Below are 26,519 nucleotides of genomic sequence, written 5' to 3'. Positions count from 1 at the left end.
AGTTCCAAGTCAGCCAGTGCTAGAATGAGACCATACCTCAAATAAAAAAACAAAAAAAAAAAAACAGCTAAAAATATGCACAATACAAAAGAAAAACATTACTTAACCCCTATCTGTGAATCAAACCTTAAGACCACCCAACCTACTCCCCTAACAACTGATCCATTCTCCCCTAAAAATCCTACAAAAAGCCAGGCGTGGTGGCGGACGCCTTTAACCCCAGCACTAGAGAGGCAAAGGTAGGAGGATCACAGTGAGTCTGAGGCCACCCTGAGAATTCCAGGTCAGCTGGACTAGAGTGAGACCCTATCATGAAAAACAAAGAGAAAAAAGAAAAAGAAAGAACAAAAGCATCCTACAAAGAAGCCCCAGGCCACTTTTGGTTCTTCATGTTGCCCTTGAGTACTCTCCTCTAGTGGCCTACTGTCCCCTTTGGCACTGTATTTCAACCTTTTCTATCGCTTTGCTCTTAACAAAGTGTCTTTCTGCATAAATACTTGTATGCCCCTTTCTTCAGTTCTTTTGAGTAGGATGCCAAGACCCTGGAAACTCCCAGAGACCACCGGTAACAGCGGCACACACCTTTAATCCCAGCACTCCCAAGGCTGAGGCAGGAAGCTCACACTGAGTTCGAGGCCAGCCCAGCTACTGAGTAATTCCAAACTAGCCTAGACTAGAGTGAGACTGAGTAAAAAATAAAAAAATATACAAAAAAGTCATGGGGATTCCACTGTTGAACTTTACAACGGTAACATGTATGCATTTGCTTCATTTTCTTACTAAGATGTAGACTTAGGAAGGGCTGCAGATAGAGCTAAGTGGCAGGGCTTGCAGAGTGGTAGGCCACCATGTGTAAGGCCCTGGGTTCAGTCTTCAGCACCACCAAAACTAAACCAGTAAAAAGAATTCACAAGGCGCGAGGGATGGTTTAGCAGTTAAAGTGTTTGCCTGCAAGGCCGAAGGACCCAGGTTAGATTCCCTAGGACCCATGTTAGCCAGATGAAGAAGGGGGCGCATGTGTCTGGAGTTCATTTGCAGTGGCTGGAGATCCTACAGCACCCATTCTCTCCCTCTTTTTTTTTTTTTTTTTTTTTTTTGGTTTTTCGAGGTAGGGTCTCACTCTGGCCCAGGCTGACCTGGAATTCACTATGGAGTCTCAGGGTGGCCTTGAACTCATGGCGATCCTCCTACCTCTGCCTCCCAAGTGCTGGGATTAAAGGCGTATGCCACCACGCCCAGCTTCTCCCTCTTTCTTTGTCAAATAAATAAATAATATTTTTTTTAAGAAAAGAATTCACACACAAAAACAGAATTTACAAAGGACCACAGAAGCTAGCTAGAAGAAAGTCCTGCTGCTGGGTGTGGTGTAAAAGGACAACTAACTCATTCACGGAATAAAACCAAAATCTGGTTTCATACTAAAATAAATGAACTAAAATTTTTGATGGATCACCCACTATACAATACATGCATAGTATTCATAAAGGTGAAAGAATAACTTTCCAGCGAAGAAGCTTAGAAAACACCCTTTAATCAAGCAGTTGGAGTAATTGCACCAGGAACCGGACACAATAAAAGCATGAAGCCTGGCTAGAATACCCGAAGAACCCAGCTGCACTTTGTTATATTCGAGCCAAGGATATGTGACTCAAATATAATCGTGAAGAAACATCAGAGGAATCCAAATTCTATGAAATTACTGCCTTGTAAATATCAACATGTTGACATTTGTAAATTACAAAGGTCAAGGAAAGATTTCAAAATGTTCTAGAACAAATGTAGGAAACTAATGGCAACTAAAATTCCAAACTGGACCCTTTTGTTATGGAACAACAGCGAGACAAAGGCTAACCCTGACTGATGGCTAAGGCCCAGCAGTGGTTCTACTTAATGTAATTGACTGAGATGAAGAGGCAGTCTGTGACTGGGCAGAGGGTGTCTTTATAAGAAATACATTATAGAGCAGTCAAGGGTGACAGGGCATGACGTCAGTAACTGACTCTTAGATGGCTCAGGAAAAGACTTTTTTACAATTCTAACATTATTGTAGCTCAAGACTAATAAAACCTTTAAGAGTGGAGAGATGGCTTAGCAATTAAGGTACTTGCTTGTAAAGGCTAACAACCCAAGTTCAATTCCCCAGTACCTGCATAAAGCCCAAAGCACAAGGTAGCACAAGCATCTGAAGTTCGTTTGCGGTGGCTAGAAGCCCTGACATGCTCTTTCTTTCTTTCTCTCTTTACATATACATATACATATACATATACGTATACGTATACGTATACGTATACATATACATACACACACATATATACACACACACACATATATACACACACACACATATACATACATACATATACACATACATACACACACATACATATACATATTTATATATAAAGATATATTTACATATGTGTATTATATATGTGTATATATACATACATATATACATATATGTATATACATATATATACACACACATATACATACATACATACACACACACACGTCTTTCTCTCAAATAAATATTTTAAAATAAATCCTTTAAATAACCTTAAAATATAGCCATACTTTAAGTAATCCCTTATAAAGGAGCATAAGGACATTACTAATTTTCCCCTAAAATAATGGTCATTAACATTATGTCTATGATCTTTGCTTCACTAATTTGTTGTTTCCTGGGGCAAATTCCTAGAAGTTGATGAGACTGCTAGTGAGTAACTGAAGAGTTATTCCCTGTTCTAGCTCTCTCATTATCTCAGTCCTACTCTGCAGGTAAGTCTGGCTCTCTTTCTAACGGCACCAACAAGAAATGAGGACAAGGCTAGAGCTAGGAAGTAACCAGTGGAGGAGGAAGTGGGATGGAAATTCTTCTCTGTGAGCAGCAATACTGTGTGTATGTGTGCCTGCATATGGTATATGTACAGACATACGTGCATGTTGCCAGATTGCCTTACAAAGTCCATGCCAATTTCAATGCCTATCAACAATACAAACTGCTTAGAATTTATTCATTTGTATAACAAAAATTATATCTCATAGTTTTCTCATTTGTGGACTTTTACTACTGATGGACTTCCAAATGACCTGGAACATTTATATTTAAAATCTTACTAGTATAGGCCAAACATGGAGGCACATGCCTTTAATCCCAGCACTTAGGAAGCAGAGGAAGAAGGATTGATGTGAGTTCAAGGCCAGCCTGGGACTACAGAGTGAGTTCCAGGACAGCCTGGGCTAGAGTGAGACCCTACTTTGAAAAAACAATAACAATATACATATACTTCATGTTTAAGACTGTCAGTAAACATAATATAACACAAATCAAACTAGAGACAAGTATTTTAAATCAAGAAGGTAACATAAAATTTAAAAAGCTAAAGCAAGGCTATAAACTAATCAAGATTTCAGGGCTGTGTGAGGGTTTAGCAGGGAAGGCACTTGCCTTCAAAGCCTAAGGACCCAGGTTCAATTCCCCAGTACTCACATAAGCCAGATGCACAAGGTGGCGCAGTGGTCTGGGGTTCATTTGCAATAGCTAGAGGCCCTAACACTCCCATTCTCATTCTCTCTCTCTCTCTCTCTCTCAATCTCTCTCTTCCTCTCAAATAAATAAAAATAAAATTAAATATTTGTTTAAAATGTATTTAGATCTTCTACCAAAAAAAGGCTGATTACATGCCATTTTAGGTAGCTAGATCTTTTGTTTACATACCACATACTTATACATATGCATGCATTAACACACACACACAGACAGACAAAAAATCAACCCCTTGTTTGCCCCTTGTATTAGTATAGAAACTCCTTTTCAGCCACAAGAGTGACTTTTAAGAAATTCTGGTGCATTCACTTGTTCTTCAACTGAGACTGATTAAAGTGATTTGACTACAGGGATTTCAAGTCACATCTACTGAGGATTTTCTTATGCAAAGAACTCTGTGACTACAGTAGGAAAAACAAGAGACAGAAATATTGGCCATCTACCCAAGGGAAGAACTAAAGGAAAATAAGGCAATAGTAAGTCAAAGCTTTAAAGTGAAATGTTAAGAGCAAATGACAAAGAAAACAAAATCAGAGTTAGCAAAACTAAGCCTAAAGAGGCTTGAGAAATACTTAGCTATGATCAGTGGAATAAACAAAAATGTTTTAAAACTGTGCCCATATGATAAGAAGCCAAAATAATCAGTATGTAATCTGGAGGGTCACATGTGAAACTGTCACCACCTTCAAGGAGAGTGAAGGAGGAAAATGGATGATTTTTATTTTGTGTAAAGGTAATGTCTTAAAAATAAAATAAAAACAAGAATAGGTTACCTATGTAACAAAAGACACACATGGTATTTTTATGGGACTTTGGGTGTATACAGCCCAATGACACTATTTTATACAGAAAAACATCAGCGAGGTCATGCATGGAAGAATACACATGCCACCTGGACGTGGTGCACATGACTTTAGTCCCAGCACTCAGTAGGCAGAGGTGGGAGGACCATGGTGAATTCGAGGCCAGCCTGAGACTATATAGTGAATTCCAGGTCAGCCTGGGCTACAGTGAGACACTACCTTGGAAAAAAACAAAAATAAGAGCTGGAGAGATGGCATAATGGTTAAGGCACATGCCTGTGAAGCCATGTTTGATTCTCCAGGTTCCACATAAGCTGAATGCACATGGTGGCACGTGCATCTGGAGTTCATTTGCAGTGGCTAGAGACCCTAGTGTGCCCATTCTCCCTCTCTCTGTCTCATGAATATAAATAAATAAGTAAAAATAAATTACATGGCATGGAAACCTACTATCTTAACCTTCAACATGGTTTGGTCATGTTGTTTTGGCAATGGAACTTTAGCAAACTGCTTATGTTCTGGAGCATCTCCTTTCTTCTACAATCAGAACTCTTTCACTGCCAAGTGAAAGATGCTAGAGATGAAAGATATACCACTGCTCACACTAATACGGACCCACAGACACTAACAAGGTTGCTCCATCCAGGAAGACCCGCCAGGTCAGCACCAACCAGAACAAACATGGAGAATTACTAAGAATAAAACGGTTTTTGATCTAAGCCACCAAGTTTTAGGGAAGTCGGTTACCTAACAAAAGCTAAATGATAATCAGAAGACTACTGGTAACAGTTAAGAGATATTTTGCCACACCAAGCAACTCAGTCACAGGTGCCTATGTGGCACAAATTCAGGCCCAGGGTATCACCAGCACAGCTCAGCCCCTGGTGGCTGGCACAGCCAAAGGTGGAAAAATCACTTTTACCAAAGCACTACCAGGTATACCTCTTCAACCAGGTGTTTCCACTGTCTCTGGTAATACAGTGTCAGCTGCCAAGGTCCCTGGGAACCAGGCTACTGTTCAGCATACTGTCCAGCCCAGCTGACTGGTACGGCAGCTGGTGCTCTAGCCAGTTAAGGGTTCAGCTCTCGCTGGAAACCCTGGGGCCACAGGGCCCCCACTGATGCCTGCAGTTACATTGACCTCTACACCTACCCAGGTGACTTGACTGGAGTGAAAGGAGGTGAATGAACTGTGGGTTCCTACAGGGCCCTGCAACTGTGTGAGAGAAAGCACAATGAGAACTGTCTCTGGCAAAGCCTGTTAAAGTTCCATCTTTGCTTTTTTATTAAAAAAAATAGAGATATTTCTATGAAATAATAGTCATGAGAGCCTTAGTTTAGTTGAATTAAAAATGGATGGATGTAGCCGGATGTGGTGGCACACACCTTTAACCCCAGCACTTGGGAGGCAGAGGTAGGAGGATCACTGTGAGTTCGAGGCCAGCCTGAGACTAGATAAGACTAGAGTGAGACCCTACCTAAAAAAAAAAAAAAAAAAAAAAAGATGGATGTGAGCCAGTCATGCCTTTAATCCCAGTACTTTAATCCTAGGCTGAGGTAGGTGGAGGATCTCTGTGAATTTGAGGCCAGCTTGAGACTACAGAGTGAATTCCAGGTCAGCCTGGGCTAGAGTCAGACTCTACCTGGCAAAAACAACAACAACAAAACAAAACAAAACAAAAAGAATAGGTAGATAAGGGCTGAATATGGGGCCCAGCAGCAGAATGTTTCCTAGCATGAATGAGGACCTGGGTTCAACCTCTAATACCAAAGGGAAAATGCACCAAAGATAACTATATGGAGAAAACGAACACAAGGTCTTGGGATGATGGCAGCTGAGCTTCTGAAGCCTCTGGGCCACTGCTTACTAGAGGTTCCCTCCTCACCTATACACAGGACAACGGCAGAGTGGCAAAGGGCTTCTACTGAGGCCCTTTGCTATTACGTCCAACCCAAGCATACCTCCTCACACCATGAGCAGAGGAAATGGAAGGCTAAGAAAACTAGAGTAAGTGTTAACATTAAAAGTAACTTCATATTCATGCCACCTGTCACTAGGGATATGTGAGTGAGTATGTGTCGTGTGCAAGCGTACACATGTCTCCTTATAGGATACATCATCATCTGGACAAGCTTGTTAAAATGTCAGCCACAGGGCTGGAGAGATGGCTTAGTGGTTAAACGCTTGCCTGTGAAGGCTAAGGAACCTAGTTCAAGGCTTGATTCCCCAGGACCCACGTAAGCCAGATGTACAAGGTGGCACATGCATCTGAAGTTTGTTCACAGTGGCTGGAGGTCCTGACATGCCCATTCATTCTCTTCGCCCCCCCCTCCGTTTTTCTCTGTCTGTCACTCTCAAATAATGAAAAAAAAAAAATGTCAACAACAGCTAGGCATGGTGGTGAATGCCTTTAATGCCAGCACTCAGGAGGCAGAGGTGGGAGAACTGCTGTGAGTTTGAGGTCAACCTGAGACTAGAGTGAATTCCAGGTCAACTTGGACTAGTGACACCCTACCTTGGGGGAAAAAATGTTTAAAATGACAGCTATATATATAAATATATGTATGTAACTTACTTGGCAATCCACAGTTTACCAACTTCACCTCTCCCAGGGGCCTTAGCCCACTGCTGTGACAAATATTTAGGAACCTAAAATGAAGCAAAACACCTTACAGATGACGAATCTGAGGTACAAAGGAGTCATATAACTTACTCAAGGTTATACAGTAATCTTATTATAGTAAATAATAAAGCCTAGCCTGTAATTATGGAAAGTCTCACTAAAAAAAAGTTCTTGAAAAAAATAATAGAGCCTATTTCAAACCCAGGCCATTTCCACAATCTATGTAAAATGGACTACATTCCTATCTAAAACTTTCTAAGGCTGGAAAGTGGGAAAGAAAGTCTACATTTGGGGATTTTAAAAAAAGATACTTTGAGTACAGTGAAAAGTCCAAAAGAGGAATAAAAAGAAGATGCTGAGAGAATTTGTTCAACTATGTGTATGTTCTTCACATTGAAACCTACTATACTACAACTATGTCAGACAATATGCTAGAGGGTGGGAAAAGAGGAAGGAAACATAGCCAGCTTTGTCAGATACCATGTTAGATGTTCTACATGCAGCATTCCTTTTGTTTGTTTGTTTGTTTGTTCTTTTCTCGAGGTAGGGTCTCTAGGCCAGGCTGATCTGGAATTCACTATGTAATCCTAGGCTGGCCTGGAACTCACAGTGATCTGCCTCCCAAGTGCTAGGACTAAAGGCGTGCACCACCACGCCCAATTGCCATCTTTTTCATCCTTCCAATTGCCCTACAATATCACTACACTGTCCTCACTCTACAAAAGAAACTGAACCTGAGGACTGATGGTAAATCTCAGTAGTGAAGTACCTACCTGCCAGGTGTGGGGCACACACCTTTAACCACCAGCACTAGGAGGGTCACTGTGAGTTCAAGGTCAGTGTGGGATTAGAGCGAGCTGCAGGTCAGCCTGGGCTAGAGTGAGACCCTATCTCTAGAACAAAGAAAGAGTAAAAATAAAAACAATTTGCCTAACATGTACAAGGCTCTGGGCTCAATGAGAGATAGAGGGAGGGAGGAGAAAGGAGAAAAGTGGAAAGAAGGAAGAAGACTGGGAAGGAGGGAGGAAATGAAAGGAAATTACATCTGAAAGGCAAAACTCACAGCTATCTAGTACCAGACGAGACTTGATGCCTTGACTCTACTAGTCTGGCCCTGTTGTCACTATACTCCACTGTCATTCGTGACTTCATATGTTTCAATATTCAAGTCCCTGCTGGTGGTATCTGGGAAGACTGTGGAACCTCTAGGAGGTGGAGTCTTGCTAGAAGAAGTCCTGGGAGGCAAGCCTTGGGATTTTATAGCCCAGCCCACTTCCTGAGGGTAACACTTGAGGCGGTCCTCTGTCCTCCATTTTGTGCATATGTACATATGCATGCACACTCATAACACAAAATAATCATAAACATCATCGTGATAATAAGTGTGAAACTTTAAACAATGGAACTACTAGAAGAAAACAGAGAAATGCTGAAAGGCAGTGCCCAAGCTTTTCTGACAGGACTCCATAGAGACAGGTAACAAAAGCAGCAAAAACAGGCAAATGGGATGAGGCCAAAGTAAAAGCTGGTGCAGAGCAGAGAAACAATGTAGCATGAGGAGACAGCCAGAGAACAACCTGGAAAGCCCACATCTTACAAGGTGTTATTCAGAATATATAAGTAACTCAAAGCTTAATAGCAAAAAATCCCACAAACAATCCAAGTTTAAAAATGTCAATAGAGCTAAGTGGGTACTTCTCAAAAGGATACATATAAAAGACCTGAAAATATAGGAAAAAATGGTTAACATCATGGAGAAACAGAGAATACAAATCAAAATCACAAGATAACCATGAACATTATCAAAGAGAAAAGAAAAAGCTAAAAGACCTGGGGGATGTAGAGAAATGGGAAGGCTAGAACAATAGTGGTTGGAATATAAATTAGCACAGCCATTATGGAAAGCAGCAAAGAGATTTTTCAAGATATTAATAAAGTTACCATAAGATCCAGAAATTCCACTCCTGAATAAATATGCAAAGGAAATGAAACCAATAGCAAACACACATCTGCCCTCCTGTGTTTAATGTAACATTCACAATAGCCAAGAAATGGACTAAAGAGCCCATCAACTAATGAGTAAAGAAAACATGGTACATGTATACAATAATACACTATGTAGCCATAAAAAAAGAATGAATCCTATCACTGGTGACCACATGGATAGAAGTGTAGGTCATTAAGCCAAGTTAAAGAAACCAGGTACAGAAAGACAATACTACATAATTTCGCCTATATGCAGAATACTAAGAAGTTAAAAGTGGGTATGGTGACACAGGTCTATAATCTCAGCACTTGGAAGACTGAGGATGCATTCTGCAAGTTCCAGACCAGCATGTAATCTGCTCTGCTTTGAGACCCTGTCTCAAAAGAGGGGTGAGGGGAGATTTAAAAAAATGGTTTGACCATACAGAAACTGAGTAGAACATTGGTTATAAGAGGCTGGAAATTTCAAATCTCTCTCTTCCTTAACAAAAGCACCCTTTCACAGCACCATTCTTTCCCCCTTTCACTCTCCCTGGAGCACTTGGAAATGGGAGGCAAGTGCCCACCTCAGGAGGCTTGAGGATAGCCTTTCCCTCTTGTTTATTCTCTCTCCAATAAATAAATAAAATATTCTTTTCTTATTTATTGATTTATATTAAAATAGTAAGAATCAGGCTGGTGAGATGGCTAGCAGTTAAGGCGCTTGCTTGCAAAGCCAAAGGATCCCAGCTGGATTCTCCAGGACCCACATAGGCCAGATGCACAAGGAAGCACATGCACCTGTAGTTCATTTGCAGTGGCTGGATGTCCTGGCACACCCATTCTCTGTCTCTCTTTCTCTCAAATAAATAAATAAAATATATTTTTAAAAAGAGTAAGAATCAGGCTTAGGGCATAACTCTACATGACCTGGGGTAGGGCCCCTTTCCTTTCCTACCTGCATCCCAGTGACCTAATCAACTGCAGTCCTGCCAGGTGTCCACAAGGAACCACCCTATGATATCTTTTAGGTTCCTCAACAACTAAATATAGTAACTTCAAAACCCACAAAAATGGCATATATGGCTACAATAAAGACAATGAAGGGTGGCTTGAATGAAATATCTCCCACAAGCTCATGGGTTCTTAATACTTGGTTCCCAGCTGGAGGCAATTTGGGAAGATTGTAGTGCCTTTTGTAGATAGAACCTTCCTGGAAAAAGTATGTCACTCCAGGTGGGCTTTGGGGTGATATTGCCAAACTCCAAGCCTGGTATATAGACTACTTCCTCTTCAGGCCTGTCCCACTTTCCCCATCATGATGAAACAGTCCCTTAAACCTTTTCCTTCCAGAAGCTGTTTCTGGTCACCTGTTTTGTCCTAGCAATGAGAAACTACTTTTCTCTGGGAAGTCCACACTCAGCATCCAGCTGTGTCTTTCTTTCTTACTGAGCACCTCTTTCCTTCTTTGAACCTTCATGCTTAAAATCTGTAATATCTTTAGGGCTGGACAGAGAGATGGCTTAGTGGTTAAGGGGCTTGCTTGGGAAGCCTAAGGACCCAGGTTCGATTCCCAAGTACCAACGTAGGCCAGATGCACAAAGTGGCACATGTGTTTGGAGTCTGTTTGCAGTGGCTGCAGGGCCAGGTGTTCCCATGTGCTCTCTTTCAAATAAACAAACATCTTTTAAAAATATCTTTAACTCCACATCATGCTGGCTTGTCTTGAAACACTTTTCTGCATCAAAGCTAATAATCCTATTTTACCTGAATTGAAGTCCTCAAAAGCTGGAGGAACTCGGAGGCCAGACTGAGACTACACAGTGAATTCTAGGTCAGCCTGGTCTAGAGTGAGACCTTACCTCAAAACAGCAAAAAAAAAAAAAAAAAAGCAAAACACACACACACACACACACACACACCCCCCCAAAAAAAAAAAAAAAAAAAAAAACCAACCTCGAAACTCACTCTATAGTTCTAGGCTGGCATTGGCTTTAAACTCACAATGATCCATCTAACTCTACCTCCCAAGTGCTGGAATTAAAGGCATGTGCCACTATGGCCGGCTTCTTGTGTTTCTTGTGTTTCTTGAGAGAAGGTTTTATTGTTCAGGCTGGCCTGGAATTTACTGTGTAGACCAGGCTTGCCTCAAACTTGAAACAATTTTCTTGCCTCTGCCTCCCAGAGGGTGGTATTATATACATGCACCATCATGCCTGGCCCTTGGTTGGTTTGTGTGTCTGTCTGTGTGTGCATATGGAGGCCAGAGAACAACCTGAGGTGTTATTCTCAGGGAACGCCATTCACCATTTTTTATTAAAAAAAGAAAAAAAATTATTTAGTTAGGGAGAGAGAGAATGCACAAATGAACACAGGCATGTCAGGACCTCCTGCCACTGCAAGTAAATTCCAGATGCACGTGCCACTCTGTGCATCTGGCTTTATGTGGGTACACGGAATCAAACCCAGGTCATCAAGCTTTGCAAGCAAGCACTTTTAATCTCTAAGCCATCTCCCCAGTCCCCATTTGCCTTTTTTTTTCCTGAGGTAGGGTTTCACTCTAGTCCAGACTGACCTGGAATTCACTATGAAGCCTCAGGGTGACCTCAAACTCTAGGTAATCCTCCTCACTCTGCCTCCCAAGTGCACCTGGGAGGCAGAGGTTGGAGGATCAGTGTGAGCTGGAAGACACCCTGAGACTACATGGTGAATTCCAAGTCATCCTGAAGAACAGTGAAACCTTACCTTAAAGAAAAAACAGCTGGGGGTCAGCCTAAGACTACATGGTGAACTCCTGGTCAGCCTGGGCTAGAGCAAGACCCTACCTTGAAAAAAAACAAATAAATAAATTAATGGAGGAATTCCTCAGGCTGCAGTATGGCAGCATGTGTATCTGTTTCTGCCACCACTGATATAAAGACTACTGCCTAAAAACTCAACACTAATCCATCTCAGAACCAGCTGTCCAGGAAACCTAACCTGAAGGAGGCACAGTTCATTCCCATGTTCTCTGGACATTTAAGAGTCCCCATCCTACGTCTGAATCTCCAGAGACAGAATCCAGTAAAGAGCATCAAGGGGAACAAAAACTACATTTCCTATTACTGGCATGATTTTGTAACCAAACAACAAAATGTAAATCACTATCCCAGACAGAATAATCAATTGCCCTAAGACTTAATTTTATCATCTGAGAAATACAGCTTGTATCTATTCGTAGGTTTGCTTGCTAACATATGTGGTATATAAGAAGTGTAAGTTCTGTAGACAGTCATGAGAGGCTGAGGCAAAACAATCAACAGTTCAAGGCCAGCCTTGCCAATATAGTGAGTTCCAGGCCAGTCTAGGCTACCATGTTTCAAAATAATAATAATAATAATGATGATGATGATGATGATGATGATGATGATGTTGCTTCCTGGGCCAGAGGGATGGTTCTGTGGTTAAAAACAAACAAACAAAAACATTCTTAGCGGTTAAGCACTTGCCTGTGAAGCTTAAACCCTGGTTAGAGGCTCGATTCCCCAGGACCTATGTTAGCCAGATGCACAAGGGGGCACATGAGTCTGGGGTTCATTTGCAGTGGCTGGAAGCTCTGGCATGCCCATTCTCTCTCTCTCTCTCTCTCTCTCTCTCTCTCTCTCTCTCTCTCTCTCTCTCTGCCTCTTTCTCTCTCTGTCTGTTGCTCTCAAATAAATAAATTAATTAATTAAAAAAAAACAGGGCTGGGAGATGGCTCAATGGTTAAGTCACTTGCCTGCAAAGCAGGTTTGATTCCCCAGTACCCTAAAAAGCCAGATGCACAAGGTGGCACATGCATGCGGAATTCATTTATAGTAGCTAGAGGCCCTGGTGTACCCATTCTCTCCCTCTCTCTCAAAATAATTTTATTTTTTCAAGGTAGGGTTTCACTTTAGCTCAGGCTGATCTGGAATTCACTGTGTAGTCTCAGGGTGGCTTGGAACTCACAACAATCCTCCTACCTCTGCCTCCTGAGTGCTGGGATTAAAGGCGTGCACCACCATGCCTGGCTCAAAATAAATATTTTTTTAAGAAGAAACAGATTTTCTTTTCTTCCTATATATCTAAGGTTGCAGATTAGTCAGCACATTGGTCTCTGTTATCAAATACCTGCAGAAACAACTTAGGGAGAGATTTATTTCATAACTAGCTTCAGAAGTCTCAGTCCATTACATGAGGGGAGGACACAGCAGAGCAGGGCAGTTCTCATGACCAAGAAAGAGAGAAGAAAGGAAGGGAACAAGGCAAGATATAACTCCAAGAGCACAGCTCCAGTGACCCACTTCCTCCAGCTAGGCCCTGCCTCCTACTGTTCACCACAGTATAATGACAATGTAATGTGCACCAATATAATGTCATCATGCTAAGACTCCACCAAGGGATGGACCCATCAGAGCACTCATGATCTAGTTGTCTCTTAAAACATCATCAGGGACACACCCAGACTGTGCTTTAGTAATCTTCTAGGCTTTTCTCAATTCAACTAAGTTGACAATGAACACTAAAGATTACACTATGTATTCATCTCTCCCTAATATATATCTTTCTTTTGGGCCTTCAAACATCAAACATCCAAATGTTTGCCCATCTGTAAAGAAAGAGCTGAGCATGGTGACATCTGAGCTGTTGGATGCAGGACATCTTATTCATAGGGGACAATGTCCATCTCCTCCAAATGTCTAAAGAGGAGGGTTGACTAGGACAGAAATGGCTCTGTTAGCTAGGAAGCTGTTGTTCAGACCTAACAGTTCAGTAATACCGTTAACTTGCCATCCTGGGTTTGATTCCCCAGTAACCATATAAAGGCAGATGCACAAAGTGGTGCATGCATCTGGAGTTCATGTGCAGAGGCAAGAAGCCCCGGCATGCCCACACCCCCGCCCGGCAAATAAATAAAAATAAAAAGTTGTCACCAGGTATGATGGTGCATGCCTTTATCTCGGCACTCAGGAGGCTGAGGTAAGAGAATCACTATCAGTCCAAGGCCAGCTTGGGCTATAGAGTTCTAGGTCAGCCTGGGCTACATCAAGATCCTGCTTCAAAAAAAAACAGGGGCTGGGAAGATGGCTTAGTGGTTATGGTGCTTGCTTGCAAAGCCTAAGTACCCAGATTTAATTCCAGGTACCCACATAAAGCCTGATGCACGAGGTGGCACAAGTGTGTGGAATTCGCTTGCAGTGGCTACAGGCCCTGGCGCCCCCATTCTCCATTTGCCTCTTCCTCTCTTTCTCTCAAATACCTAAACAAAAATACTTTTAAAAGAAAACTAAGCCAGGTGTGGTGGCACACGCCTTTAATCCCAGCACTTGGGAGGCAAAGGTAGTAGGATCACCATGAGTTCGAGGCCACCCTGAGACTTCATAGTGAATCCCAGTCAGCCTAGGCTAGAGTGAGACCCTACCTCGAAACACAAAAAAAGAAAAAAGAAAAACCCATAAATCATCAGCCAAAAGTTCCTTGATTTTATTTGAGGTTCAAAGATGATACATGCCCTTTTATGACACTCCTCTATGAAAGAACAGCCCTAATGTGAGAAAGTGAACAGTACCCAGTACGCGCTCACAGGGTGGCTGTCTCCGTGAAGAAAACTACTGATTGTCATGTTGCGAGTGCCAAGCGTGCCCTGCAAAAAACACTCCAGCCCCATGGTCTCGCCTTCCTAAACTGAGCTCCATCAGGACCATCAGCCTGGAGAACGCCAGAAGACTGAAGGAGGACCAGGTGCACTTTGTGACCCAGAGAACTTACAGGGATCCACGACTAAAATCACTTTCACCAGGAGAAAATGCAAAGAATTCTTTTGTATGGAGCAAAATACACTGCTCAAACCCGGGTCCATCGAGACGGGACCCCACAAAGCCAGGAGAAAGACCTCCGCCGGGGTTCCCTCGGGAATCCGGCTGGAAGACCGCCCATCGCTAACGTGCGCGCGCGGACAGGCGCCCGCGGCCGGGCAGTGCTCACGTGGCTCCGCCGGCGTCCCGCCCACTTTACCTTGACAGCCACACGCCGGTGTTCTGCTTGGCGCCGGCCAGGTCGAGGTCCCCGCGCTCCGCCGTCGCTCCGCCGCGGGGGCGCCCGGAGCCGGCGGGCTGCCTGCGGCGCGAGACAGAGGAACCCGGTACGGGGGGGGGGGGCGGCCGGGGCCGGGGGAGCCCGCGTCGCTCACCCGCCCAGGACGGGACACCGGGGGCCGGGAACGGGAACACGCTGCCCTGCCGGGAGCCGGGAGCTACGCCTGCGCGCGACGACGTCGACGGCACGCTGCGATGGACAAACTTTCTGCTCCCGCTGCTTTTTGGCTGGGTGTGACTAGTGGTTAAAATTCACGCTGGGAAGAGCCAGCACCGCAGCAATGCGTGCAGAAATAAGATCCTAAAGCCCAGCATGGTAGCACTCCTCTTTAATCCCAGCGCTTACGCGGGAGAGGCAAGAGGATCGCTGTGAGGTCGAGTTCCAGGTCAGCCTGGGCTCATTGAAGGAGACCCTGCCTTGGATAAAACAAGGTCTGAAAAAAACTGAGAAAAAAGTACAAAAATGGAAAAATAGGATTCGAAGAAGCAAAAGCCTGTGCCCAACACAGACAAGGAAAATAAAACTCTTAAAGGATAGGATAGGGGGTGATCGAGTCGCACTCTTGGCCAAACATCTTTGGCATTGGTGGGCCCTGTGGGCCCTGGAGTCAAAAACATGCCTGAAAAGAAAGTTCTTAATAATGAGCAAGCAGAGCACACCCCTTTCAGACACCATCAGACACCAAACCAAGATGCCGTGAAATCAGGTCAGTAATCACAGTGTGTAAGCAATAAACCTGAATCTGGGCATGGTGACCCAAGACTTTAGGCAGAGCACTTGGGAGGCTCACTTTGAGTTCAAGGCCACCCTTGAGACTACATAGTGAATTCTAGGTCAGCCTGGACTAGAGACACCCTACCTTGAAAAACCAAAAAGAGAGGGAGAGGGAGGTAAACCTGATTATTTAACTGCCCTGCGTTAAAAGTTTTCCTTTCTCTTCTTGCCTCCAGAATAAACTTCAACCTCTGCTTCAACTACGTGCTCCCAATTTGATCTCTTTGCCCTTGCTGTACCACACATTCACACACCCCAAACCCATCCACCTCCCTGGACAGCCAGAGCTTTCCTGAGTCATTCCAGAGCATTCATAGAAATTTAGTTCCCTACCTCCACATCCATTTGCTCTTATCCAGTCCTTTTGATGCAAGATTTCGGAGTCCAGGAAGGGATTCGATCCCATAAATATGCATGAGGGTCCCAGGCCTGTGGATCCCATCTTTCAATCCTTGTTCAACTTATCAAAGAATTGAAAACTCAGACTCAGAAAAGGGTAAATTATGAATTTTGAGTTTTATTTTAGGGAGAGTTAGGATGCAGAGGGAAAGCAAGCAGGGACTCCCGAACCAGAATTTCTCCCCCAGTCCTCCTGGGAAAGAGGATGGGAGGGGTTAGAAAATCTCCCTTCTATCTCAATTGAAGAAAGCAAAACAGGAGATCCCATACCAAAAGAACCCCCTTGAACAGTGGGTTACAGAAGGCTGAGAGAGAGTAAGGGGCTCAGAACTAAAGAGATCACACATGTAGCACTGCAGGAAAGCACCCAAAATAAAGCAAGAAAGTGTCAAGGCAAAAAGAAATCTTCCTTCTTCCTAGCCTGGCTGAGAAGGGGCAGAGGCTACCAGACAGAGAGCAGCCCTCTCACAGAGGGAGGGAGCCAACAAGCTAGCGCCATGGGTCATGAAAAAGACTCATGACAGGCCTATCTATGTGGATCAAACATACAGTTAGGGTGAACCTCAATCACACTCAGGTGTGTAAGGAAGAAACCTGATTGGTTGGTGAGCTCAAGAGGCCAACTCAGGAGGTGCCAGCCCACAGGTGCATGGAGCTGAGGAAGAAGCAGGAAGCCCTGCTGAGGGTTTGTTGCTTGCAGCCATCTTGGATGAGACTGGGTCAGATGCAGGTTCTAGTCCTGCCAGGCCCAGCAAGGTGGCATCCATGCACTCCTTGGGCCTCTGTCCCTAGCTGCCTGTTAAAAAGATGCTACCTTGGGGGCCTCTACCCCCTTCTGCCTTCTCATGGGTAGGAGCTCTCTGTACTTTTTCTTCCTCTTAATCTAACAAAGTCTCTCTAAAACTTACCCTCTGGTCTATGGATTTCAATTCTTTGAATTCATAAGGCAAGAATCCAGGGATGTCCCTGAATTATTGGTGCATTGGCATATATTGGTGAATTGGTAAGGAATCTCAAGATTCCAATTACATCTTGGTGTATTTGCAGTGAAACCCCAAAATTCCTGTATCATTATTAGTGCATTGGCCAGGAATGTCAGAGGGTTTGCTACCACCACCTTATGTAAAATGACTATTGCCATTCAAAGGGTAATCACACTTTAACCAAATCAAGTTTAAGCACAATTAACCCTCTCCACTTTTCCAGCCTGCCCAAGCTAGTTTATCCTGGCATTAACATTAACTTCCCGTTCTACACTAGGCAACCTGATTATACCAAATGCCCTTATTCCTTTCTTACCATACCATCCCTCCTGCGAACAGCCCCCAGTGAGGCCACGAAACATCAGATGGTACTGTGTAAGGAGCCCTGAATGACTTGCCACTTTTATCAAGGACCTATAGAACACCACCACATGAATTCTCGCACCTTTGCCCCAACCTCTGACCCCTCCCCCCTTTTGTTTGAGCCCAACTCCCACGTTGATCCTGCCCAGTACTAAAGTAGCCAGAGCAGTTGCTGTTCCTACTCCCAACAGAGCATGAGCCAACCTGTAGGGGTGGCGCCACTGAGGAAGAGATAAGGTTCGTACAGGTAGCTAGGAACAGTTGGCGCAAAGGTTCAGGAGTTCAGTCAGAACTAAAAGTCCCCAAGGCAAAAACAGCTGTGGTCTGTCTGATGGCTACAATTGCAGATGAATGCTCCGGCTTGCCTCATTCCTTCCCCAACACAAAGGTTTTTCCAATACTACTGAGAAACTCTCAAATAGATAATCTATCAGTTTATTTATGACACCTTCAATTATGGGTAGAGACAGTGCTAACATACATACCCAGAATTCCGACCTTCAGACCAGTCCCCAGCTCTAGGGCTACCACTTCTTTTTTTTTTTTTTTTTTTTTTTCTCCCCGAGATAGGGTCTCACTCTAGCTCAAGCTGACCTGGAATTCACTATGTAGTCTCAGGGTCTCAAACTCAAAGCGATCCTCCTACCTCTGCCTTCCAAGTGCTGGGATTAAAGGCATGCACCACCATGCACGGCTTCTCCCACTTCTGGTGGGTGTTTCTCTGCTGGTAATAAAGCCTGCTGTTTATGCTTTCACTGTGAAAAAAAAAATGTTGCTACCTCGCTCCTATTCTGTATCACTTTGATTGGTAAACTTTAACTTATGTTGCACGACTAATGGAAATGTCACTTCCTATGAGTACTTTTATCTCTGCCAGAGGACATCTTATGTCTTCATGTCACATTGTGTGGCAGCTCACAGACAGTACTGTGATATACACATGTACAGGGGTACCTTTGTTTCTAGACTATGAACTCTTCCTAGACAGAAACACTGAATTAGCCCCAGATTGACTAAATTAATGCACAAGAAGCAGTGCTTTATTCACTTCATATGCACAGCACCCAGCACAGTGTGTGACATACTGCGGGCTGTCAGTAGGTTTTGGGTGCATGAACATTTGCTGAAGAGAAATAAACAAACTGTAAGACAAACAAACAGTAAGGTACGGGAAGAATGGCAAGTAGTTCACTGAGTTACACGTCAGAGTCATGCACAAAATGGAAGAAAGTCTGTCTGTGCAGCATAGGCTCTGGAACAAGTCAGGTCTCTGAGATCTGCTGGCAGAAGGAATGTGAGAAAAACCAGGGGTGCATTGCAAAGGAAGGTTGCATTCTAGTGTAACAGCTTGGAAAAGGGTATAAAAGGCAAGCATATGAGAACTGCTTTAAGCTTTGTTTGGGTAAAAGGAATAAGCTAAAATAGGAGACCATGAGAGAAGGGAAGTAAAGTAGCCTGGATTGAGATTTTTCCAGCATAACCACAGCAGGAACAGATTCCCAACCACGGCAAGTGTGACACAGCCATGATCCAGTCCTCTGGTGTCGGGTGCTGGGACATGCAGCACGAGACACCAAGGGCACGCTGACAATGCCAACACCTGAGCCACAATCAAAATGAGCAAAGTCAGAATTTCCACAGGTAGGCCTGGAAACTGACAGTGAGCTTCTGAATATTTTTCAGGCACACCAAAATTGGAGAATCTTGCTGCTAATGCCATGTCATGAGAAGTCATTAGAACCAGGCTGTGGTGCAAAATTTAAGACAGAACAAAAAGCTTACTAGAAAATGTTTTCTTTGACATTTGACATAGAGGTAGAATCCCCCATGCCTTGTAGATTCAGGTCACTAGGAGTGTGTCAGGTACCTGTCACAGCACAGACAACAAAGCCTCTAGACGACATGTTACAAGGACTTGAAGGAATTAGATTGACATTAACAAGCTGCTGGGTAATTCTCAGACTGTGTCCTTGACTATCACCCAACAGTCCTGATGTCTGTCAAGGCCAGACATGCTCTATGTTCGCATTCCCTCAGGCACATTATAGCAAGAAGAGCTCTCACTTTCAGGGAAATTCACATACCCAAATCCTACCTACTGCCAAAAAAGGAAACAAAAAGTCACTATAATGTACTTTTTGAAAAATAAGCCTTGTAGGCTACACAGATGACTCAGTGGGTAAGAGCACTTGCTGTAAACCTGAGGGTCTAAGTTTGATTCCCCATGGTCAAAACAAAAACAAAAACAAAAACAAAAACAAAAACAAAAACAAAAACAAAAGAAGAAAGCTACCAGAGCGCCAGCAGCTATCACCGTCTGCTTCCTGACTGGAGCTGCAATGTGACCAGCTCCTCCATGCTTTTTTATATTTTATTTATTTATTTATTTATGAGACAGAAAAAGACACACAGAGAGAGAGAGAGAGAGAGAGAGAGAGAGAGAGAGAGAGAGAGAGAGAATGGGCCCACCAGGGCCTTTAGCCACTGCAAACAAACTCCACACACTTGTGCCATCCTGTGCATCTGACTTACATGGGTCCTGGGGAATTGGATCTGGACCCTTAGGCTTCACAGGCAAGTGCCTTAACTGCTAAGCCATCTCTCCAGTCCTGTTTCATACTTTTGCCACCATTTCTTCCCTGCCGTGATAAAGTGTATCCTCAAACCATAAGCTAAAATAAACCTTTCCTCCCATACACTGCTATTTTCGGATGTTTGATCCCATCAGTGGGGAAAGGTAGCTGGTAATTGCCTTTCCCTGCAGTCCCAGCAGGTGTTTCTCTTTCTCTGTGCTCCACTTGCTGCTGGTTGGTCACAACTGTTAAGCGGTACTCAACCCCTGAGCCACACCCCAGCCCACAGCCCACAGCCCACAGTGCTCTTTTGTGCAAGAAGACTACCTTCCTGGAATAGTCCTTGTTTTTACTGTTGTGCACAGAGAAGTATTCCTAAGCCCCTCCAAAAAAAAAAAAAAAAGAGAGAGAGAGAGAGATACTGAAGGGAAGGTTGAAAGAGATTCACTGTACGTTTTGCAGTATAAACACTGTTTACTTTTGTGCAGCACTACACTATATTATCTAGCATTTTTTCACATAGATATGTTAGGCATAACTCCAAGAGTATGGATAATAGGAAAATGTAGAAAAATAGCTGGGCGTGGTGGCACACACCTTTAATCCCAGCACTCGGGAGGCAGAGGTAGGAGGATGGCAGTGAGTTCAAGGCCACCCTGAGACTCCATAGTTAATGCCAGGTCACCCTGGACCAGAGTGAGACCCTACCTTGAAAAAAATCAAAAGGAAAGAAAAAGAAAAATAATTAGGGGCTGATAAATTGTGAGTTTGTGTTTAATACATTGACCCCTGAGTGTTCCAAGGAAAGGGAGTAAATCCTCAGATGGAAAGCCTTTGTGTGTTTGTGTTTACGAAACTCAGAGGCTGCCACTGACAGACCACACTGAGCAGGTAGGGAAGCTGGGGCCGTATGACTGGTGGGAGAGGAAGGGGAAACATGCACATTTTTGGAGGGTCTTTTTGTGGGGGGTGTTCAAGGTAGGGTCTCACTCTATCTCAGGTTGAGCTGGAATTTACTCTGTAGTTCCAGGCTGGCCTCAAAGTCATAGTGATCCTCCTACCTCTGCCTTCCGAATGCTGGGGCTAAAGGCTTGTGCCACAATGCCCAGCTAACTTTAGAGGTCTGGTTCAAAGTACATGGGGAGTTTAAGGTTGAATATAAACAGTTTGCTTTGCCTTGTCTTATTTGCGTGTGTGGAGGTGTATGTGGGGGTTGGGGCACAGTATCACAGTGTGCCTGCGGCGGTTAGAGGACCCCCTTGGCATGTTGGTCCTCTCCCTACACCTTTTTATAGACAGTTTATTTCTCCTTCCTTCCTTCCTTCCCTCCCTCCCTCCCTCCCTCCCTCCCTCCCTCCCTCCCTCCCTCCCTTCTGTATTGTTGTTTGTTTTTTGAGGTAGTGTCTTGCTAGCCCAGGCTGACCTGGAATTCACTGTGTATTCTCAGGGTGGCCTCAAACTCACTGCGATCCTCCTAGCTCTGCCCCCCGAGTGCTGGGACTAAAGGCGTGCACCACCACACCTAGCTTTAGAGAGGTTATTTCTTGTTGTTTGGCGCTGGGAAGGCCAGGCTTGTTGGCCTTCAAGCTTGGGGAGTATTCTGACTATGCATCCCATTGCCTTAGATGTGTTGGGATTATAGACTTTTGCTCCACTTTGTGTCCAACTTTATGTGGGTGCTGGGAATTCTAACTCTGCTCAGCAAGTTTGCAGAGCAATCGCTTTTAACCAAGAGCCATCTCCCCAGCTCCTTGTTGTGGTTTTTGAAACAGGGGTCTTGTTACATAGCCTAGGCTGGTCTCAAACTCATGATCTTCCTGCCTTAGCTCCTGGAGTACTAGGAGCATGTTCCACCTGCCTAATTCCAAATTCACATTTTTTTAAACTTTAAAAAAATTATTTATTTATTTAAGAAAGAGACAGAGAGAGAGAGAATGGGTACTCAGGGCCTTCAGTCACTGCAAACAAAATCCAGGTGCATGCATCACCTTGTGCATCTGGCTTAACTGGTACTGGAGAAATGAACCTGAGTCCTTAGGCTTCACAGGCAAGTGCCTTAACCACTAAGCCATATCTGCAGCCCCCAAATTTACATTTGTTAAAGATATTGTTACTTCTGTGGAAAGCCTGGGTAGTAGGACATTGGAATGGAAATCAAATGACCAGTGGTGACACATCTGTACTCGTAAACGTGGGACACGATTGTGGTTTGAATTAAACAGCAGGAGCAGAGATGAGGTGAGTCCAAAACATATCAGAGATAGATTGGGGGCTGGGTGGGTAAAATAGTTAAGTCTCTGTGATTCTTCATTGTGTGGCAAAATAGGACCAAGTAATAAAGCAGTATACGGAAAAAGAAAAAAGAAAAAACAGAACATGTGCATACAACATTGCTCCTTCTGGGAGATCAGATAGGATTCTGCATGTATTTTGCCTGATGGGTGGCAGGAGCCAGTGGAATTACTTCTGGTAAGTGCCTCATGTCTGATGGAACATATGACTATTGGGGCCCACACAAAGTCTTCATTCTCAGTAAGTCAGTTTAATGGCCCATTAGGGATTAGTGTGGGAACAAACTGTTAAATAAAAAATGAGAAACTTTAATCTGTCATTGCTGTAATGAAATCCAACTTGTTTTTATATGTAATTTATTAAAACATTCAAATCCTACTTTATATATTAAATAAAATTATGTCTAGGAAACAGTTCAGAAATGCTTGATCAAAGTGTCCAGATAAAAATTACAAATAACAGTAAGTCCTAAAATGCCAGATTAAACAGATGGATCCTCACTAGTGTACAGATGTCTAAGCCAGGAAAGTCATGCGTGCTGAATATCAATGAGGAATTAGGTCCGCACTCCCCCAAGAGCAGTAGCTAGGAGTTCCCATTTTGATGGACCAAGCCTCCAACCCTAACACACAAGCAGCAGGGCAATGTAGTTTCATAGGCAGGGTTAGGTGAAGACACTATACAAATGTCAGTGGGGGTAGGGAGGCATCAGTATCAGGAAAGTTTTACTCAAGGCCTTCCAGTAAGTAGAGCTCTCGCCATCACTGTTGGCAGAACCGAACGGAACTGCCGGTATAAACACTGTCTTGTAGAAACAACTGAGCTGCCAGAGTGTTCTACTGCATAGAGCTGCTGAGGGGTTGGAAACTTCCATCTTATCATGACACCATCCCAGTGTGCTGCCTGTCTACTGCAGATCACAACGTCTGCATTTCCCAGCCCTCAGCACAAGAGAAAAGAAAAACCATTGTTTGTTGCTTTGGTCAAAGCTTAAAAGTAGGGGCCTAAAGAGATGGCTCAGCAATTAAGACACTTGCTACAAAGCCTAACGATCAGGGTTCAATTCCCCAGTTCCCACATGGAGCCAGATGCACAGTGTCATATGCATCTGGAGTTCATTTGAAGTGGCTAGAGGCCCTGGTATGCCCATTCTCTGTCTCTTTTCTCTCTCTCTCTCTCTTTGAAAATAAACATAGATAAATAAAAACATTTTTAAAGCTTAAAAATATTTTTTTAGGGCTGGAGAGATGGCTTAGAGGTTAAAGTACTTGCCTGCAAAGCCTAAGGACCCACGTTCAACTCCCCAGATCTCATGTAAGCCAGATGCACAAGGTGACATATGCTCAAGGTCGTATATGTTCTCAAGGTAATGCACATCTGGAGTTCAATTATAGTGGGTGGAGGCCCTGGCACATCAATTCTCTCTCTCTCACTTTCTCTCTCTCTCTCATTAAAAAAGTCCAGTCTAGGGCTGGAGAGATGGCTTAGCGGTTAAGCGCTTGCCTGTGAAGCCTAAGGACCCCGGTTCGAGGCTCGGTTCCCCAGGTCCCACGTTAGCCAGATGCACAAGGGGGCGCACGCGTCTGGAGTTCGTTTGCAGTGGCTGGAAGCCCTGGCGCACCCATTCTCTCTTCTCCCTCTATCTGTCTTTCTCTCTGTGTCTGTCGCTCTCAAATAAATAAATAAAAAATTTAAAAAAAAAGTCCAGTCTATTGAGCTTGCCTTAAATATATATATATACATATATATATATGGGCAGTTGGTTCAGATTATAATCCAAATGAGTGTCACATATTGTGAGTGGTTTTCCTGTTTCAGATTTGTTCCCTTCCCATTACACTCAGCTCCCTTTCTCCAGCCTGCCTTCTTTCCCCTCTCCACCCTCTTTCTTCTTCTTTCCTTGCATCCACTGTTGTTGTCTAGATTACTTGTCTTGTTTGGTTTTCTACATTCTGAATTTTTTTCTGATTGGATCTCTAGGGTTTCATGCATATTTCTTCCTTCTTTACATTTTCTAAAAATGGTAATTATTTCTCTAAGCAGGGTCAGCTCTGAGTCTGGTTTTGGTGATAGGGAAGACAATTGTTTTTCACAGATGGTCTTCCACACTGCAAGCATGTGAGGATGACCTGTGGTTTTCTTCCTGTGATGGTGAAAATGGCCATGGCTTGAACCTGAAACATCTTCCACAGGCTCACGTTTTGAATGCTTGGTCCAGCTGGTGCTATTTCAGAAGCTGCGGAACCTTTAGGAAGTGGGAGCTGGTGGAAAGAGGCTATTGATTCCGATGCTCTTCTTGCTTCCTGGTCTGCTATGGTGGGCGGGGTCTCCACCACACACTTTTGCACTGTAAACTCCACCATGTCTTCCCTACTCAGACCAAAACACTCTGAAACCATAAGCCAAAATAGATCTTTCCCCTCTTAAATTGTTTCTGTTGGATATTTTGGTGACAGCAAAGCAAATTAGCTAATAGTGTAGCCATTAATGAGTGTGCCCAGACTTAGTAATTCATGAGACATTGCAAAATTATCACATTCAGGAGCCAGGTGTGGTGGTACACACCTTTAATCCCAACAACTGGGAGACAGAGGTAGGAGTCTGAGGCCATTCTGTGACTACACTGTGAATTCCAGGTCAGCCTGAGCTACAGTGAGACCTTAACAACAACAACAAATATATATATATATATATATATATATATATATATATATATATATATATGTATATATATCACATTCAAATTCAGTCTTTTTTTCTTTGGAGAAACATTTTCATCATCACTCTTGAGAAATACAACATGAAAACTTGAGTGGAAGTAATATGAGGCTTTTAATTATGTGAGGACAAAGTAGTTTATCAATGAAAACTTGGATTAAAAAGTGCATCTAGAAATGGGCATGGTGGCACATGCATTTAATCCCAGCATTCAGGAGGCAGAGGTAGGATCACCATGAGTTCAAGTTCAAGGCCACCCTGAGGCTACATAGTGGATTCCAGGTCAGCCTGGACCAGAGTTAGACCCTACCTCATAAAACAAACCAACAAACAAAAAGTGCATCTGGAGGGCTGACGAGATGGTGCAGCGGTTAAATGCTTTTAATTGCAAAGCATGATGGCCTGGTTTCAGTTCCCCAGTACCCATGTAATGCCACGTGCTCAAAGTGGCACATGCTACTGGAGTTTGTTTGTAGCCACAGAAGGCCTTGATATGCCCATTTTCTCTCTTCTCTTATAAAAAAAATAAATAAATAACAAGCACTTGTTCAAAGTGCACCTGGAGTGCTTGAGAGTGCCCCAGGGAGGCCTGCTCTAAATCTACTCCGATTGGCTCACATCTTTATTCCTTCACTCTAAGGTATCACCTTTTGGGGATTTTTTTTTCCCATAACAACCTTTGATCACCCATCAAGAAACCCTCCATAGCCCATTGAAAAATGAAGTACCAAATTCCCATTTGGTTGATTGCCTAACTGTTTTTATTCCTAGATACAGTGGATTTCTGTGGCATTTCCTGGCAAGCAAACAGAATGAAAGGGACCATCTTCTGGGATTGCCAATCTAGGATAATCAACTGCAAAGATTTGCTGTCAGAATACACAAATGTGTAAACATAGACACCTCACTGGTGGCCACTTAAGTGGAAATAAAAAATGCACTGGGTTAAAAGAGTGTTCTCTTCATTCATTGCCCATGTGGACACGCGCCTGTAATGTCTCAGGGCCAGAAACTTCACACAACTCTTGGGAGCACAAAGCTTTCTCCTGAGAGGAGATGGCAAGCAGTAATATTTCTGCTCCATTGCTATTTATTTTTCTAGTTGCAAGGCTCACATTAAACTATGGCTGGAGAGAAAGCCCTTATCAGTTACTTATCATTTATATTCTTTTGTTCCTGTCTACCCTCATTAGTAAGGTAATCACAAGTTGCCTATTTCCTTAAGCCAGAGAGCATTATGTGTCTCACATTTTAAAATGGACTTTGTTACATTGATTTTTTTTTTACAATTCCTTGCAGCTTTCACAGACCTTGAGCAATGAATGCTAAGCTGTGAAAAGGAGTTAATTGCTTTCTCTAGGGCCAAACATCTTCTTTGT

At 43.4% G+C, this 26,519-nt stretch overlaps 1 protein-coding gene across 1 annotated transcript in view; it reads right to left on the bottom strand.

The window, feature by feature from the left end:
• The window catches only part of Gtf2f2 (general transcription factor IIF subunit 2), a 248,512-nt gene that overhangs the window by 163,847 nt on the left and 58,146 nt on the right, over nucleotides 1–26,519 (bottom strand). The window contains 3 exon segments of the mRNA XM_045146038.1: nucleotides 6,930–7,003; nucleotides 11,437–11,443; nucleotides 14,964–15,275. Of these exon segments, the coding sequence (XP_045001973.1) occupies nucleotides 6,930–7,003; nucleotides 11,437–11,443; nucleotides 14,964–15,275 (393 nt within the window).

Source organism: Jaculus jaculus, chromosome 3, assembly GCF_020740685.1.
Source record: "Jaculus jaculus isolate mJacJac1 chromosome 3, mJacJac1.mat.Y.cur, whole genome shotgun sequence".
NCBI classification, from domain to species: domain Eukaryota; kingdom Metazoa; phylum Chordata; class Mammalia; order Rodentia; family Dipodidae; genus Jaculus; species Jaculus jaculus.
The sequence above is the reverse complement of the archived record's forward strand: the minus strand, read 5'-3'. Positions and strand labels throughout refer to the sequence as shown.